This window comes from Electrona antarctica (assembly GCF_951216825.1).
Source record: "Electrona antarctica genome assembly, chromosome: 7".
In the NCBI taxonomy this organism is placed as follows: domain Eukaryota; kingdom Metazoa; phylum Chordata; class Actinopteri; order Myctophiformes; family Myctophidae; genus Electrona; species Electrona antarctica.
Window position 1 is genome coordinate 39,838,328 of NC_136812.1, and position 15,753 is coordinate 39,854,080.

Genomic DNA, 15,753 nt, shown 5'->3' on the forward strand with positions numbered 1-15,753 from the left:
TTCAACCAATGCATCTTTTCCTGTCGGCTTATCATGCTGCTTTATGATTGTCTGCAAGCATCACCTAATTTCCTGTGTGAAGTAGCCGATCGCTACAGATAGATATAGTACATCACTGATACATGATTGAGAATACATCCATATTGTATGTAAGCGTGAGAGTGTGTGTCTCAGCACCCATATATACACTATATTTGCAATTATGCATGCATCATGCATGTGTATGCGTGTGTTTTACTGTGTGTTCACAATTGTATTATCGTCCTCCAAAGAGGATAATGAAAGTGACACAGGTTTGATTATATATTTTAAATGACAGCGTCAGTGATTCAGAACAGATCGTCCCTTCATAGGAAGTTGAACAAACATAAGACTGCTTTGAGCAAAAGCTCAGTATATTGAACCTACACAAGCGCCTCAGCTGAAACTCAACAGCTTTGGTTTGACAAAAACAAATAGAAGCAGCTGAATCAGAGTCTTTGTTATGCTGTGTACACGTCCACGGCACGCCACCCTGCTGCCAGTTACTGTACACAGGTGTTATGTGCACATGGAAGCACATAGCTAGGGTGTTAAGACGAGAGAGGTTGCATAAGTTGCAGTGTTATGCCCGATCTATACATCGTCATAAAATGGTGTTGCACACTGCAAATAGCCAAAAGCTACATACACAGAGAGAAAGTGGAAGATGGCTAATGTCATCATAAGTATGTGCAGTACACAGGAGTCGTTCATAATCACCCAATTTTGGCCAAGGATGTCAACAGACTTCAAACACTGACACAGTACTGTATGGATAACAAAGTACATGTACAACTCTTAAGCCCCGTGTCATACTGCACTTTGCGTGTCATGCGAAAATAGCTGATCTATAAGCTCATCACAATACATTGCGATGCAATGTGAGCTTGTAGTTCTGTTTTATTTATTTCATAATTTTTGCATTTTGAAAAATGTTTGCTTATAATGTAATGCCCACGCCCAAATTAGGGATGGCATGGTTTAAGTGATTAAGGCCATTGTGTGTGTGTGTGTAGGCCTACCCTACGTGAACATTGTGTTTGTGTGTAGGCCTACCCTACGTGAACATTGTGTTTGTGTGTAGGCCTACCCTACGTGAACATTGTGTTTGTGTGTAGGCCTACCCTACGTGAACATTGTGTTTGTGTGTAGGCCTACCCTACGTGAACATTGTGTTTGTGTGTAGGCCTACCCTACGTGAACATTGTGTTTGTGTGTAGGCCTACCCTACGGGTACTTTCTGCACCTGAATTCCTCTCCAAAATTCTGTTAACGTTTCCCTTCACATTGTCATTCAGCAGAACAGAACTAAACTCTTAAATGTGAATCACATTCATTCAACTGCCATCAACATTAAGGTTCGCCCAATTGCCCTTGTGCATGGAAAATAAATATTTGCATGGAAAATAAATATTTGCATGGAAAATAAATATTTGGGCAAATTAAGTTTGCTTCCTGATTGTGCTAATGGGCAAGTTCTTTTCCCAAGACTGTACAAGTACAACCTTCTTTTGTTATCCATTTACACAAGATGAGATCGATCAATCTTGTCAGCACTATCTCAGTCTTCAGCGATGCAGTGTGCATCGCTGAAGACTGAGATAGTGCTGACAAGATTGTGTGTGTGTGTCATACACACGCACGGTTGCACGCGCACACACGGTCGCACGCACGCACGCTGTTGGCCACATGTAGCAGCCTCAACTCACTCAGTGGTACAGTACATTACTCAAATTGTGTTTGCTGCACTTAAAATTATCTGTCACAGTATTATAGTTTGTATGTGGGTGTTACCTCGCTAAAGATAACAAATGTGCAGACTGCAGGAGAGCAAAACAAAAGTCAACTGACAACACATCCTCTTTCCATTACTCTATTATTTGAATTGAGTTTTGTTCAGAAAAGCCAGAAAACATCTCTCTCTCTCTGATCTGTAAACGCAACAGTACAGCACAATGAGAACTCTGGCAACCATATCAGTGAATTTCTGTCTCGGGCCAAAATGTGATTGCCAAGTGATGTGTGATGGAACCAACTTTTATAGCTGCACGCAGCTTCAATCAGTCACCATCAGCCAATGTGTCACTGATTCCTGGACTGGTTTTATACCAGGTTTTATAGTTAAAAATAGCTCAGTAGAGTCCATTCTTTATGTGTGCATAAGGAATGGACAAGAACACCACATTTTATCATCTTGCATGCTTTAGACACCGCTGGTGTGACATAGATAACCATCTATACATCCATCAATCAAATCAATCAATCAATCTGACTTTTGAAAGTTTTAGAGGGCATCTTAAACCAGCTAATCCTAATTCTTCCCTAATCGTTCAGAACACATGAGAGATGAGACACAAACCTCTGCAGTCAACTCTAAGCATTCCAAAACCAATGTAGTGTTTGTACTTGAAAGGGGAAGATAAGATTGAGATAACAAATTATGTGCTTTCCCTGGAGGTTAACTACAGTATAATTCTTAGAACAGCAGTCGTGAAAATCTCAGCCTCAGGTCAGCAACCAACCAAGTACCCAGCGTTGTACAGTGTCAAAGTCGCACAATCATACACCAACACATGCCTGGAAAATAGACTGTGGCACAACAGACGCGCGCGCGCACGCGCGCACGCACGCACGCACGCACACGCACGCGCACACGCACACACACACACACACACACACACACACACACACACACACACACACACACACACACACACACACACACACACACGCACACGTGCGCTAACTCACCTCCTTGATCCTCAAAGTACTCCTCCTCAAAGTTGGCCTCCAGCTGTTTCTGTCTCTTCCGCTCTTCCTTCATCAACTTCTCCTGCAGCTTACGAGCGATGGCCTACATGAGGCAAATAAAAAGGATAACAGGATAAACATGTCTTCCACAAAATAGGTTCCATTCCGGCTGGAGAACTGGGTCGCATTTCTTTATTTTCTTCCTACTTCCTTCTGTCTACGCTCTCCTGTCTATGGTATGGTACAGCAGCTGTACTGAAATGTTAGCTTGCATTGTGGACATCAACACTTACAGCAAGACATTTTTTGATCCTGTGAAGTCAATAAATTAATCAATTTCATCTATAAGAAACTGAACATAGTTTCTGCACACTTCGTATATTCCAAAGACATTTATTTAGAAGGATGGATGTATTGTGACCGCACGTCCAGCATTTCCCGTCAGTCCGTCCGTCACCCCACACCTCCATAGTCCATATATGGTCATGCCTCATGGCATCACGTGATATCATCAGGGATGGAGATCCCATCATGTCATCATATTAAGCCCATGGGGATGCCCATATATGGAGATCCCTGAGGTCATCTATAGAGGGTATGTGCATGCTTAAAGTGAATGGCACATAGAGTGGCAAATCGAGTGGCAAAGCAACAGGCAGAGTGAGTTTAACATTGTTTAATGTTGTTAAATGCAATCAGATATGACTTTTCTGTTTGGATGCATGGGCTGTCAAGGCCAGAAAGTATTTTTTTCCGGGTTTGATGATGATGTCACGCGCATACTCTCTATATTGGCCTGCAACTCTACATCTTACATCTGACCTCAAACTCAAACCCTTATATCTCCATAGACTGTATGGAGCTCACCTGTTCTGGGCCCTCATCAAACCATGTACACTCAAGACATGTACTGGCCATATATGGCCACTTGGCCAGTACAGAATTCATTCCCCTATGTCAAAGCACCAGCACTCGGCCAGCAGTCTGCCGTCAACCCTTTAGGTCGAGGTCGCTTCTCGCCCTCAGGGCGTCTTACTGGTATACTGTAGGTCAGATATCTGTAGCAGAATATGTAAACATTTTGTTTTGAATTTTCCGCCCCAAAACCGACTCGAGAGACTTGTGGACTTTTAGTTATCACTCTCGATAGCACCCATCTGACTCTTAATGGAACAACAACAATAAACCTGCCATGTTAATTATTTAAGTGAGACAACCCATCTTGAATGGGCAATAGTGAGTGAATGAGTGTACAGCATGTGTTTAACCACTTTAATCGTAGCATGTGTGAGTGTGCTGTGTGTGTGCCGTGTGTGTGTGTGCTGTGTGTGTGCGTGTGTGCCTGTGTGTACAGTATGTGTGTGTGTGCCGTGTGTGTGTGTGCCTGTGTGTGTGTGCGTGCGCGTGTGTGCATTTCTTACCGCATCCTTCTCCTCCTGCTGTCGTTGTTGCTCCGCCTGTCGGACCAGTTCTTCTTGAATCTCCTGGGCAATCTCATTATCTTGGCGCTCGCTGAGGTGTGTGTGTGTGTGTGTGTGAGTTTGCATTTTGTGTGTGTGCATACGAGTTTGCATGCATGTGTACAGGGAGGAGAACAGTCAACTATTAATAGTAGATAAACACTACAGAGCATAAACAGCCATAACATTAAATAATCTTTTACCTTGAGGCTGTTGTAAAGGGGGGGGCATAACATTCACAACACTATTTAATTTCATAATGATGCAAGTATAGAAAGAGGTGGAAGTTTGAGGCTGGGAAACAGCAATATGACTTGGAAGATTCAACACATGGCGGAGGAGCATTGCTCTTGTTTTCAGATATCAGATATCAATCGGATCAAGTTATCAGGGATGACATGCCTAAGGCCTGGGCTGGCTTAGCGGTCCAGGCACCTTGGCTGGTAATCCAGCAAGAGTGTGTCGTGTGTTCGAGTCTCGATCCCGACGAACATTACTGTACCCCCCCCCCATTTCCTGTCTACCTATCAATCAAATAAAAGGACAAAAGCCCCAAAAATCTTTTTTTTTTTTTTTTTAAAGAAAATAAATCTCCTGATACTATCAGCTCATCAATGTCGTTGAGTAGTGAGCACTGAAACATTGACACCAACTGGAAGACTGGTAAACACTGAGGTAGGTACAAGTGTGTAGGTGTGTGTGCGCATGTGTGCCTTTGCACGCAAGTGACAGAGAACAAGAGAGAACTAGAGAGAAAGATTGAAATAGAGTGCGTGTGTATGAGTAAGACCCAACAAAGAATCAAGAAAGATTGTGTACCAATGCACCTAGTACATACAGTACATGTGAGATACAGCACCAGATAGACTACACTGCACTCAAATTACACTGCTGTAGGTGTGATATGGCTTATGTAGATGTTTGACTTTGAAGTAGAGGTCTTCGGGTAAGCCCGAGATCCGAATCGACCCTAAGCGGGTCCGGTTCCGTTTAGAACAAGTAACTCCCGGGTATTTGCAGGGCGGCTCCCGTATGTCTCGGTGCTCGGGTAACGACTACAACCCGAGTGGACCCAGCGATTGGCTGTCCCAGCTGTCAATGACCCCCCTATTTCCCTCCTCAGGTAATGTTTTGGTTAAATGGTTCAGATTGGGTAAAAAAATAGAGTTGTCATAGCGTGTCTTAACTTTATGCTCTACAAAGCACAATGGAAACTCCAAGCCGAAGATAATTATAAACAACTGCTGTGACATGAATGAACGGTGGATTATCAATGGCTAAGAAGAAAGATTACACACACTAGTACTACACATCTAAAGAAAACGTGGATTTATTATTTTATTTACAAACTGTCCGCACTCAACGCAATGATTGACTGGTCTACAACTCTGGGATTATACATTCACACGTTAATGGCCATGCAGCGGCGCTGCAGCACCACCAGCAGACTACGTTTAGGTAAGAAAGAAGTCTTATTTCATAATATAACTCTTTAATAATAGCAACGTTGGCATTCGTTCAAATTCGGTTCCTCAGGCTTTGTATTGGTATGGTCCTCATATTTATTATAATAGGCGGGTCCTTTCGGCTCCGGTTCCGACACCTCTCGGTGTTTTCCGGTAAGGAGCTAGAATTCTAATAATAGCAGCGGGTCCATTTTTTGCGGGTCCATTTGGGTATGGGTTGGTCAAATTGGGCCTGTGAAGACCTCTAGTTTGAAGGTGTGTGTGTGTGCGCGCGCGTACGCGTGTGTGTGTGTCTGAGACGTATGTAGTCTGTAGTGTCATTTGCAAGGGCAGGAGCTTCCAGCATGCCAAGTGGTACTGGCATCAACAGTAGAGCATCTGCATGTGAAACACTGAAATTGAGGCATTATTAAATAAAGTGATAGTTTATTAGTTGATTGAAATTGAAAATGTAACTTATGTAATGGTTGCATCTACTTCTACATGCCAATTACCTTTAAGAGAGAGAGAGCGAGTGTGTGTGTGTGTGTGTGTGTGTGTGTGTGTGTGCACACGCACAGACACGAGAGAAAATTACTTTTGGCTAACTGAAACTGTGAGTCAGCACATTTTTACAAACTTGGAGAGCAGAGTGGAGCCTCTTTGTGGCTTGTATGTAGCACATGATGGACAACAGGGTGCTGGGCGCTAGCAGTAGTGGTGGATACTAGCAGACGTGATGGCTGTGGGTTACATACCTCGGTACGGACCTCTATTACATAATGCCAATTTGTATCTAATGTACTGAGCATACTGAAGCAGCTGAACACTCTCTGCAAGTTGGCAATAGCAACACTTGCAAAGAGAGACAGAAGTATGGACAATGAGAGACAGAGATAAAGAGACACAGAAATATGGACAACGAGAGACAGAGATAAAGAGAGACAGAAATATGGACAACGAGAGACAGAGATAAAGAGAGACAGAAATATGGACAACGAGAGACAGAGATAAAGAGAGACAGAAATATGGACAACGAGACAGAGATAAAGAGACACAGAAATATGGACAACGAGAGACAGAGATAAAGAGAGACAGAAATATGGACAACGAGACAGAGATAAAGAGACACAGAAATATGGACAACGAGAGACAGAGATAAAGAGACACAGAAATATGGACAACGAGAGACAGAGATAAAGAGACACAGATAGGATGTCAAATAATATGATGGTCTGAGCATGCATGTGACAGAGAGGTGGGGAGGCAATGAGAAGTGAGCACATAGCCTGGAAAGCAGACATGGCGCTGGTTAGGGGTGTAACGATAATAGTAACTATTATATTGTATAATTGTGTACATTTGTACGTCTCTAAATGTTCTGATGAATTGAAAAGGGTGGACCCTATTGTAAACAAGTGTAATGCTTTATGGTGTCGACCACAGTTAACAGTATTTGTATCGAGTTGTGCTTTAAATGTACTGTAATTCTCCAAACTATTAATAAATACGTCAATCAAACTGCCTCGAAAAATCGATTTTAATTTCAAGAATGGAATTTCATCGAGATGTAAATAGCAACATTGACTTTGGATCGTATCGTATGTCTATGTATAAATATAATGTCTATGCATTTGCCAGAGAATCACCGTTTACTTATTTATATGCATATTCATACATTTTCCCTTAAAAAACCTGCACTATCCAGATTTAATTTCTTTGCTAAATATTTACTGTATCGATATTAATTAATTGAATCATAGTCATAATGAGCCAATATCGTCCATGTATTGTGAGAAGTATCGTATTGCTGTTAAAATATATCGTTAGACTCTTAGGGCGGGTTTATCACCAGAGGCATTTTATTAATTTGCCCCTTGGAAATGCAGGTTCCACACAGAGATTCCAAAACTAATATCTCGAAAGTGATATTATCTGGCCATGCCAGCCAATGAGGACGGAGAGATGGACACTCACATGTCTCTGAACTGCCTCTGGTTCTGAACTTTGGCCTGTTTATCCTCTTCCTCCTGGAGCTTCTTGGCCACCTGCAGGTCCTGCTGCACCAGGCGACTCTTATGGACGTTGGACGCCAAGTGGCTCTCGACTGCAGACACAAACACACAAACAACATCCTCAAGCTCGGCACGCATAAATACACACCAGTAACGAGCACAAGTGCACACTCTTCAAGACTGCATGTATACACAACCCGAAGCACAGCAAGTCAGGCTCGCCAGGCTGCACTGCTTGCTGCTACTGAGGAATGAGAGGGCAGGGGTGGCGATAATTACACTTTGAGAAAACCTGCATGCGTCAAGTTTGTTTTTGTGGTTGGACTCCATGTACTTGAGCTAGGATGAATATGAGGATCCACTCCGTCTCTGAGTGCAGGTTTATACACACACACACACGCACGCACGCACGCACGCACGCACGCACACACTTTGAAGTTTAAAGAGAGGGGCAGCTGTGCTGTTGAGATCTGCTTTGGTAGAAGAAAGAGATAAACCAACAAAGTGCCGCTTTGGCCTTTGAAGATACACAGAGCATGCACTATGTAACAGATCATACATTTAGCTGTGTGCACTGTGCGGTCATATGGCACATTTTTCGCTTCCATAATTGGCCACATATTAGGCATATCAACTTCAATCAATTTAATTGAATTTAGAAAGCCTGCTAGAATATAAGACGTAGAAGGGCAATGACCTCATTGAGCTCCTACAAATAAGGCTAAATAACTGGTAAAATGGCTAAGCAAAAATTGTATTTTATCCATCAACTGATTGACTGAAAAGTGATTTGTTAAAGCCGAGGAGCCATTCCAAGGCTGTGTCGGCATAACTGGTGATAAATCCTGTCTGCTGACGCACTACAGCCTCTCGGTACGTACAGGACGCATCACTCACTCACTCATTCACACAGCTCCTTACTTGCAGATCGATCGACTCACACCTCTCTTGTGAAAAAGGGCCAAATTACATCCCACAATTTCCCCCGAGAAGGGCTTCATAAAAGTTCCCTCTTCATCGTTGAAGGGAGGGAAGAGGAAGACATGCGTCACAGCCACGACGGTTGATAAAAAGCCAAGGGGCGAGCATCGATTTTATTTGGATGATGCTGATCAATCGTGTAGGTTTATGACACTTCGAGATGAAAAAACAAAACAAAAAAAACTGTTTGACGTTGAAACTGACGTCAAACATCAGTTTGACGTCACAGGAGGTTTTGCTAAAAATAAATTTTAAAAAAATAAAGATTTGTCTATGACACTAGATTTTTCAACTTTGAAAATGTCTGACACTCCACACAGGGGAAGAAAAGTTGACTGTCAAAAGGGCCGTTCACAACAAGCACTATAACTAACTCTATCGTTCACTATTCTTTGTTATAGTTGTGGTGTGGACTCTGTGAGCTACTTGAGATTTTGAAAACAATATCTTTAATGTTATAGTTGTTAGTTATAGTTAGGGGTGAACGGCTCTTAAAATGGAAATAACAAAAGAAGGTCTTCTTTACAGTGGTTCTGAACCTGGGTTCTATGGGCACTTACAGGTCCATTTGTTCACTCAAGATTTAAATGAACACAGAGGGTTTTCCATTGCCGATCAGGGTCAGAGATGAAACTTTGATCAAATGGGGGTCTGTGTGGACTAATGCATATCAAACTGGGGATTCATGACATTAAAAACGTTGAGAACAACTCAACAACCAATCTTGCCAAGGTTTACACAACCTTGGCAAGATGACTTTTCATGCAGCCTCATGAAAACTTACCAAATCAAAAATCAAACCATACCAGTTCTTTCTCGCTCTGATTAAGACCTTAACTTAACTGGTCGAAACATGTTTTTTCGATCATGTAATTTTCTCTCTTTACTTCCTCTCCTCCACGTTTTGGGTGCTCGTATCTCCTCTTCCTTTTTAAGTCTATACTCCCGCTGATCCTAGAAGCACCTTTAATACACTTAGTATTATACACTTTTATCTCCTGTGAGCACCCGGTTGGCCTCTGTGTTTTTTCTCTACAAAACAATACCGATTGGACACTCAAGACAATGTGCTTAATGGTTTCTTTGCTTGACAGAGTGGGTCGCCATCTGTGGATGTGAGGCAGTGAAAAAACAAGACATCTGGGCTGTGAAAAGCAACAATGCACCCTGTGTTTGTGTGACCTCTGGGGTCAAAAAGGAGACACAAATGGTTTTGCCAGCTCAAAACCAGATCCTGGCGGCAGAAGGCTTACGGGATTGCACTGATATGTATTTTTAAACAAGCCTCAAAAAGTGTTAACGATGATCACAAGGACAGTCCTTGGCCAACATCAAGAGTTTAATTAACAGTCAATTTTGCGGTGTAGGGATATGACAGGGTGACATCTGGTTTCTCACTCCCCCCCCCCCCCTCTCTCAGGTTTCTCTCTATATTTCAAAAACACAAACAATAAAACAAGTTGCACCATTCTAGAGCCACCGATTCTCATTTCAAGGACCCCCAGCTTGATAGGCCACGGACCTCCATTTGATACAGTTTTCATCTTACCATGACCTGTAAGGGTCCATTTGGTTCCAATCAATCAATAAATCATTTAGCTGGGGACCACCCTATGAACTCACTTAAGGACCCCTGGGAGTCCCTGGACCCCACGTTGACCATCAGTAGTCTGGAGTAGTCATTAAGGCTGCTTTCTAAAGAAAACATGTGCATGTCACATGTCAGGGGAATCGGACAAATTCCACAGGTGCTTGTGGGTTGAAGAAAGCATAATTGAAGAATGACACATTACATTTCCTCCCATATTAGAAATCTAAGTCTAAGCCTAACTGTTGGCTGTGTAAATAAAAGGGGTACAAGCTAGAGGCTAAAACAAGTCAACAGATTCTAGCTCACAGGCTTCCTAGTCTTAGAATATGAATCATTTAGACTTTTCGTTCTTTAACAAGCCTATTGAATTCAGTTCATTTTCAAGCGAGCAACCTTGAAAATCATGTTATTTTGTGTGAAGTTTAGGCCTACGGTTACGTATTTTTTCCGATTGTTTGCCTGCCCTTTCATTTGTTTCATGAAGATAAGAAAGATAAGAAAAAGTAGTATCTTTCTCAAATCTGTTTTACTTTATCTTTATCTCAGTTCCTGTCATGTTCATGTAAGAGGTGAGGGACATGAGCAGTGATGCTGTGGACACACTGGCCATCTGGGTTTAGTCCTGCTTATGTCTTTCTCAGAGCCTGCAATCTAATTTGAGCAGAAGGGTGTGCATTTTGACATAAAGGAGTAGGATGGGTCTTAGTTCACCATGATGGAAACAGACCATACATACATCATGTTTAGCCTATGCGACTGATGGTATAATTCCATTTTCCAAAGCATACCATGGTTGATTTGAATCGAGGAAGCCATTGGATTCCATTCATTCCAGTACAATATGAAAATCAACTTGCAGAAACATTGCACTTAAATGCATTTTAAAGCATGGATTGCTTTTAAAAGTATAGCTGAAAATATTGTTAATATAAGTCTTAATTTATCCATTTAATACTAAGAGTCGAAATAACATTGAGAGTTGAGACACATTTCACTGTGTGCACAATACATACAGTATGCATGCATGCATGCATGCATGCATGTGTGTGTGTGTGCAGACACTAGTGGGCTAGCTAGGACTAGTGTCTCAGTGGGCGTTTCCTGCTGAGAAGAGCGCTTGCTAAACTGATTTAGCTGATTTTTAATTTCAATCCAGATTCTAGCTACAGTATGTCTGCTGTGCACTGCTGCTACAGTAGTCACACAGACAGGCATTCATGTGATCCAGACAAAGCAGATGGTAATTGTACAGTACCCTCCTAGTCCACCATAGCGCTCCACAACATTACTCTTCCATTGTCATGGCATTCTGCAGTACTGGCATAATGCACACACAGTAGCAGAGCGGGGTTTTATACAGGCATAATCAGCCACACTGCGGTTTGCACTAATCAGAGTTTTGATATTTTTGTACAGTTGGGTGCCACCGATATTGTCCCTTATCATTTGACCCATTTAGGCCTGACCTCAACATTTTCAAAAAATCCTTCTAAATCCTCCAGTTTTCTGAAATAAATATTTTCACGATTTTTCAAAAATAGCAGACCTACAAGCTCGTAGCGCGCCACTCGGTGGCGCGCTATGAGCTTGTAGATCTGCTATTTTTCAATAGCTAAATTATAACATAATGTTTAAAAACACCAAAAGGGGTTCCCGCCCAAAATGGGTTAACTGTCCTTTTGCGCAGATCACGCAAACCTCAGCAAAAAGAAAAGGACAATATCAATGGCCTCCAACTGTATGTGGAAGAAACTGGATTGTTGGTGTGCAGTTTTCGGTTTTCTGCTACTCTCACTGACGTGTTAAGAAAATGCACAGTATTTTGTCTTCCTGTTGAGTAAGAGAGATGTGCCCCAGTGGCAGGAATGCAGTAGGCTTGGTTGTTATTTCTGTGACACAGAAGAACAACAATAAAAGGTACCCAAACTGTCTGTGAAGCAGACTTTCCGGAAATACAGTAGGTAATGGGTCTAAATCAATTTGCAAGCTAAACCAGTCACGCCAGAGCACTCAGCACATTCATAGTAAACAGCTGTCCACTCATTAACTATAACGTCATTTATGTGATCACAAAAGGTTGAAGCGGATTCTAAATGTAGATTATAGTTGTGTTTGGACTAAAATATCAATACAAGGACACAATGAGGAACACAAAATGCAGGAGTGGAACAATATAACAACAACAATCCATCAGAAATGAATATCAATTCCATAAAAAACTAAACATCATTCATAACCACAGAAAGCCATTTACACCACGACGAATGAAGATACAGGGATCAAGACTAGAAGCATAATTGTCACATGATCAAAGCAAAATCAGTGGCTGTCAACATGGAAGTAGGGCACTTATAACTCATTTATAGTATACCATCGTATAACAAACTACTACTATAGTCATCCATCAATACGAATTAACAATTTAGTGTGATGTGTTTTGGCCTTTGGGTGCTACATTGTGAGATTTCGGCACTCATCAGAATGACTCTGAGACAGTGAGGTTCAACAAACTGTTGGTGTATACCGGTAATTAAAAATGCATCCCTCAGTCTGTTATATCACAAGTTGTTGCCCATGTACATCTTAGTCTGTGTACTTGAACTTGATACAGTGTACTTGATATGTATTGTGTACTGCCTGTACTGTAGCATACTTTATGGATAGGCTACGAGAGACATCTCAGCGCCAGCAAGGTCAGCCTTGCTGCATTAGTCATTATCATGTCACGTTTCTATGTCTCATATCTTGTTGTCACGTCATTATGATCCAGCACTATATGTTCCTGTTTGTGTAATAAACTTGGTGAACCTTTAGCGTGATACTGTCTCGTGTCGCGTTATTGTTCTCCCGGGCCCGCCGCGCAGTTGCCGTACCAAAGGAATAATTCAACCGGATTATCACACACCACCCAGCCTGCACACACTACCAGTCTGTCAGAACCAGACGAGGGTCCAATTAGAGATTACAACACAGTCTATCAAGTGTGTCCAGTATATAGTAGTAGAAGACCTTGTTGACATGCAGTCAAAGCTGTCAGAGATGAGTGAGGAGTGTGAGGAGGACCGATAGAGGCATGCATTTCAACCAAATCCAACAGACACCTCTGTCATTATTATTGCAGTGCAGCTGCAAAACATTCCGTTTTTGTAATGTCTTAAGCCCTGGGGTTATTGGTTAGCACCACAGAAAGGAAAATGAACACCATCAGAGTATTGCGTTACTTACTCTCTTGTTCCTGAAGATTGTGGGCCAGGCAGTGGTCCTCCAGCACAGCAAAATCTCGACATACTGCGGAAAAACAGAGAGCTGTTCAGAAACACTGCTTTCACTTAATATTAGACTAGGACAGGATACAACATCCAGAATCAACTTAAGCATTAGCCTAGACATTTGCTGATAGATCTGAGAGTGTTAGATTTTTGAGTATAGGCTTTTCTTGTATGTTGTTGAATGATATCCATTGTTTCAGACTTTCTAAACTCATCGCCCATATAAGCCTACACAGCACACTACAGCAACAGTGGCAAACAAAGCAACAAAATCACCCAGCCAACAATCAGGGACAGGAAGCCAGTCTGAGCAGGACAACCTAGATTAGAACTACTAGAACAACTACTGTAACCGAACAGTCAGCCACCAAAACTATTCGGCCCTCGAAACTACTTTGGCCGAATAGTGGCAAAGAAAATGCATATTCGGCATTCGGTTCGGTTGATTTTAGAGCCGAAATCGAATAGTCAAAGAACCGGGGTTACCTTTCGTAACCTACTGTTTTATTGTGACGACGTGATCAAAATGTAATCATGGCTTTTTCCATCATCATGTAGCTCTGCTCTACAACAAAGGTACGGCCATGACAGCAATGGTACAAATTATATATAATATTGATATATATGAATCATATTTTGCTATTCGGTATTCGGCCAACCGTTTCCTATAGTCGGTATTCGGCCAAGAATGTCCCCATTGGGTGAATCCCTATTCTCTATGCAACAATACAGGCCAGACTTCATTCCTAATTTACACAGGAAGTCACCACCACCAAGAGTGTTTGTCACCACTCAGAGGTTAAAGGGCAGACTGCCCTCTGCTCTCTACGAGTCTACAATAGGTTATTTTCATCTTCATGAAACACAAAGTGAAACTCTGGTTGAGCAAGCTTATTCTCTGACCCTCAGACTAGTTTGGGCTAAATCACTGGGACAACTTTGCTGATTATTTAGCTTTTTAGCGTTACAGTAGATCTGGATACACAGAACGCATTGAAGATCGTTCATGTCCTCTTTTTCTGTTCACAGGAAGCAGCCTCCATATTAAGAGTGACAGGGTGACAATGGTCACCATTAAACAATTCCTAGAAGAAAATGTACAGTAGGTTCACAGTAAAATCCTCAGGGTTACACATTAGGGTGCACATTAGTGTTAATGTGCACTTAGCAACATGCAATGAATGCTCAGTAACCAGCCGTAGAAGAGTGCTTCTACTAGTGGGCAGAATAACGCTAGACAGGGAGTTGCTGAGAAGTAGCCTCCAGCCTTCCCTGTAGATATAACACTTTAATTAAAACAAGCATGCAATGTAGAACTCAACTTTCTCACACAAATACACTAAATCTGAGACATAATTATTTATGAACTGATTTGACATGATTATTCAAATACCATGGTTGGATCTGCCTTAGTGCCTTTAGGCATTCAACTTCAATGGGCCCAGAATAGCTTAATTGACTTCTATGGAGGGAATGCAGAGGCCTAAGGGTGTATTTTAGATTCTCACAGGCCAGGCTCATAATGGATGTGAGCTACCGGTGCATTTACCATATCCGTGTCATGCTGTGTAAAGTGGATTACATTTCCTACGGTTTAGCACATAGAAACCCAAAAATGCTAAAGTTAAATGATAACTTAATATTTTATTTTCACTCACTATATTTACCACTGTGACTAAAGATATGGCCAACTCAATATAATCATGTATATTTTATTCTTCGCTTGGAAGGAGTGGTTCGGGCATCTGGTTAGGGTTAGCCTTTTTTTAAATAGATCCTAGATGTGGAATTGTAATAGTTTTAAGAAAGATACATTTCTGAACTTTGCTAAGTTACAGAACCATTCACTGTGGTCTGAAAACGATGCTGAATTTGCTGACCAGTGCCTGTCCAGCTATCAAATTATACTTTCAAAATACAAATAATTATGCTTATTGCTTTTTGCCTTTCAGCAAAAGCACAGAAGTCTTAGGTTTATATTTGTATTTACTACTCTTCTCCAAGCTTTCATTAAACATATATAAACCCAGTGGCATCACTCAACAACTTCACACCACAAGGCCTCAGAGCCCATTCTCTACTCTCACAGAGATTACCTCATCCACATGCATATTTAATAAGCATGAGGACAACACCACTGTGGGTTACTTCAAGTTCAAAGTATCACCAGCGTTCACCATTTGCGTATTCATTATTTTTCAAACAAAACTGAAAGCATAT

At 41.7% G+C, this 15,753-nt stretch overlaps 1 protein-coding gene across 3 annotated transcripts in view; it reads right to left on the minus strand.

The window, feature by feature from the left end:
- The window catches only part of ccdc50a (coiled-coil domain containing 50a), a 28,275-nt gene that overhangs the window by 10,506 nt on the left and 2,016 nt on the right, over positions 1-15,753 (minus strand). For all 3 annotated transcript variants that reach the window (XM_079506324.1, XM_079506323.1, XM_079506322.1), the window contains exons 2-5: positions 13,490-13,552; positions 7,655-7,784; positions 4,194-4,284; positions 2,773-2,875 (exon numbers count right to left, since the gene is read on the minus strand). In XM_079506324.1, the coding sequence (XP_079362450.1) occupies positions 2,773-2,875; positions 4,194-4,284; positions 7,655-7,784; positions 13,490-13,552 (387 nt within the window). The remainder of the gene's footprint in view (positions 1-2,772; positions 2,876-4,193; positions 4,285-7,654; positions 7,785-13,489; positions 13,553-15,753) is intronic.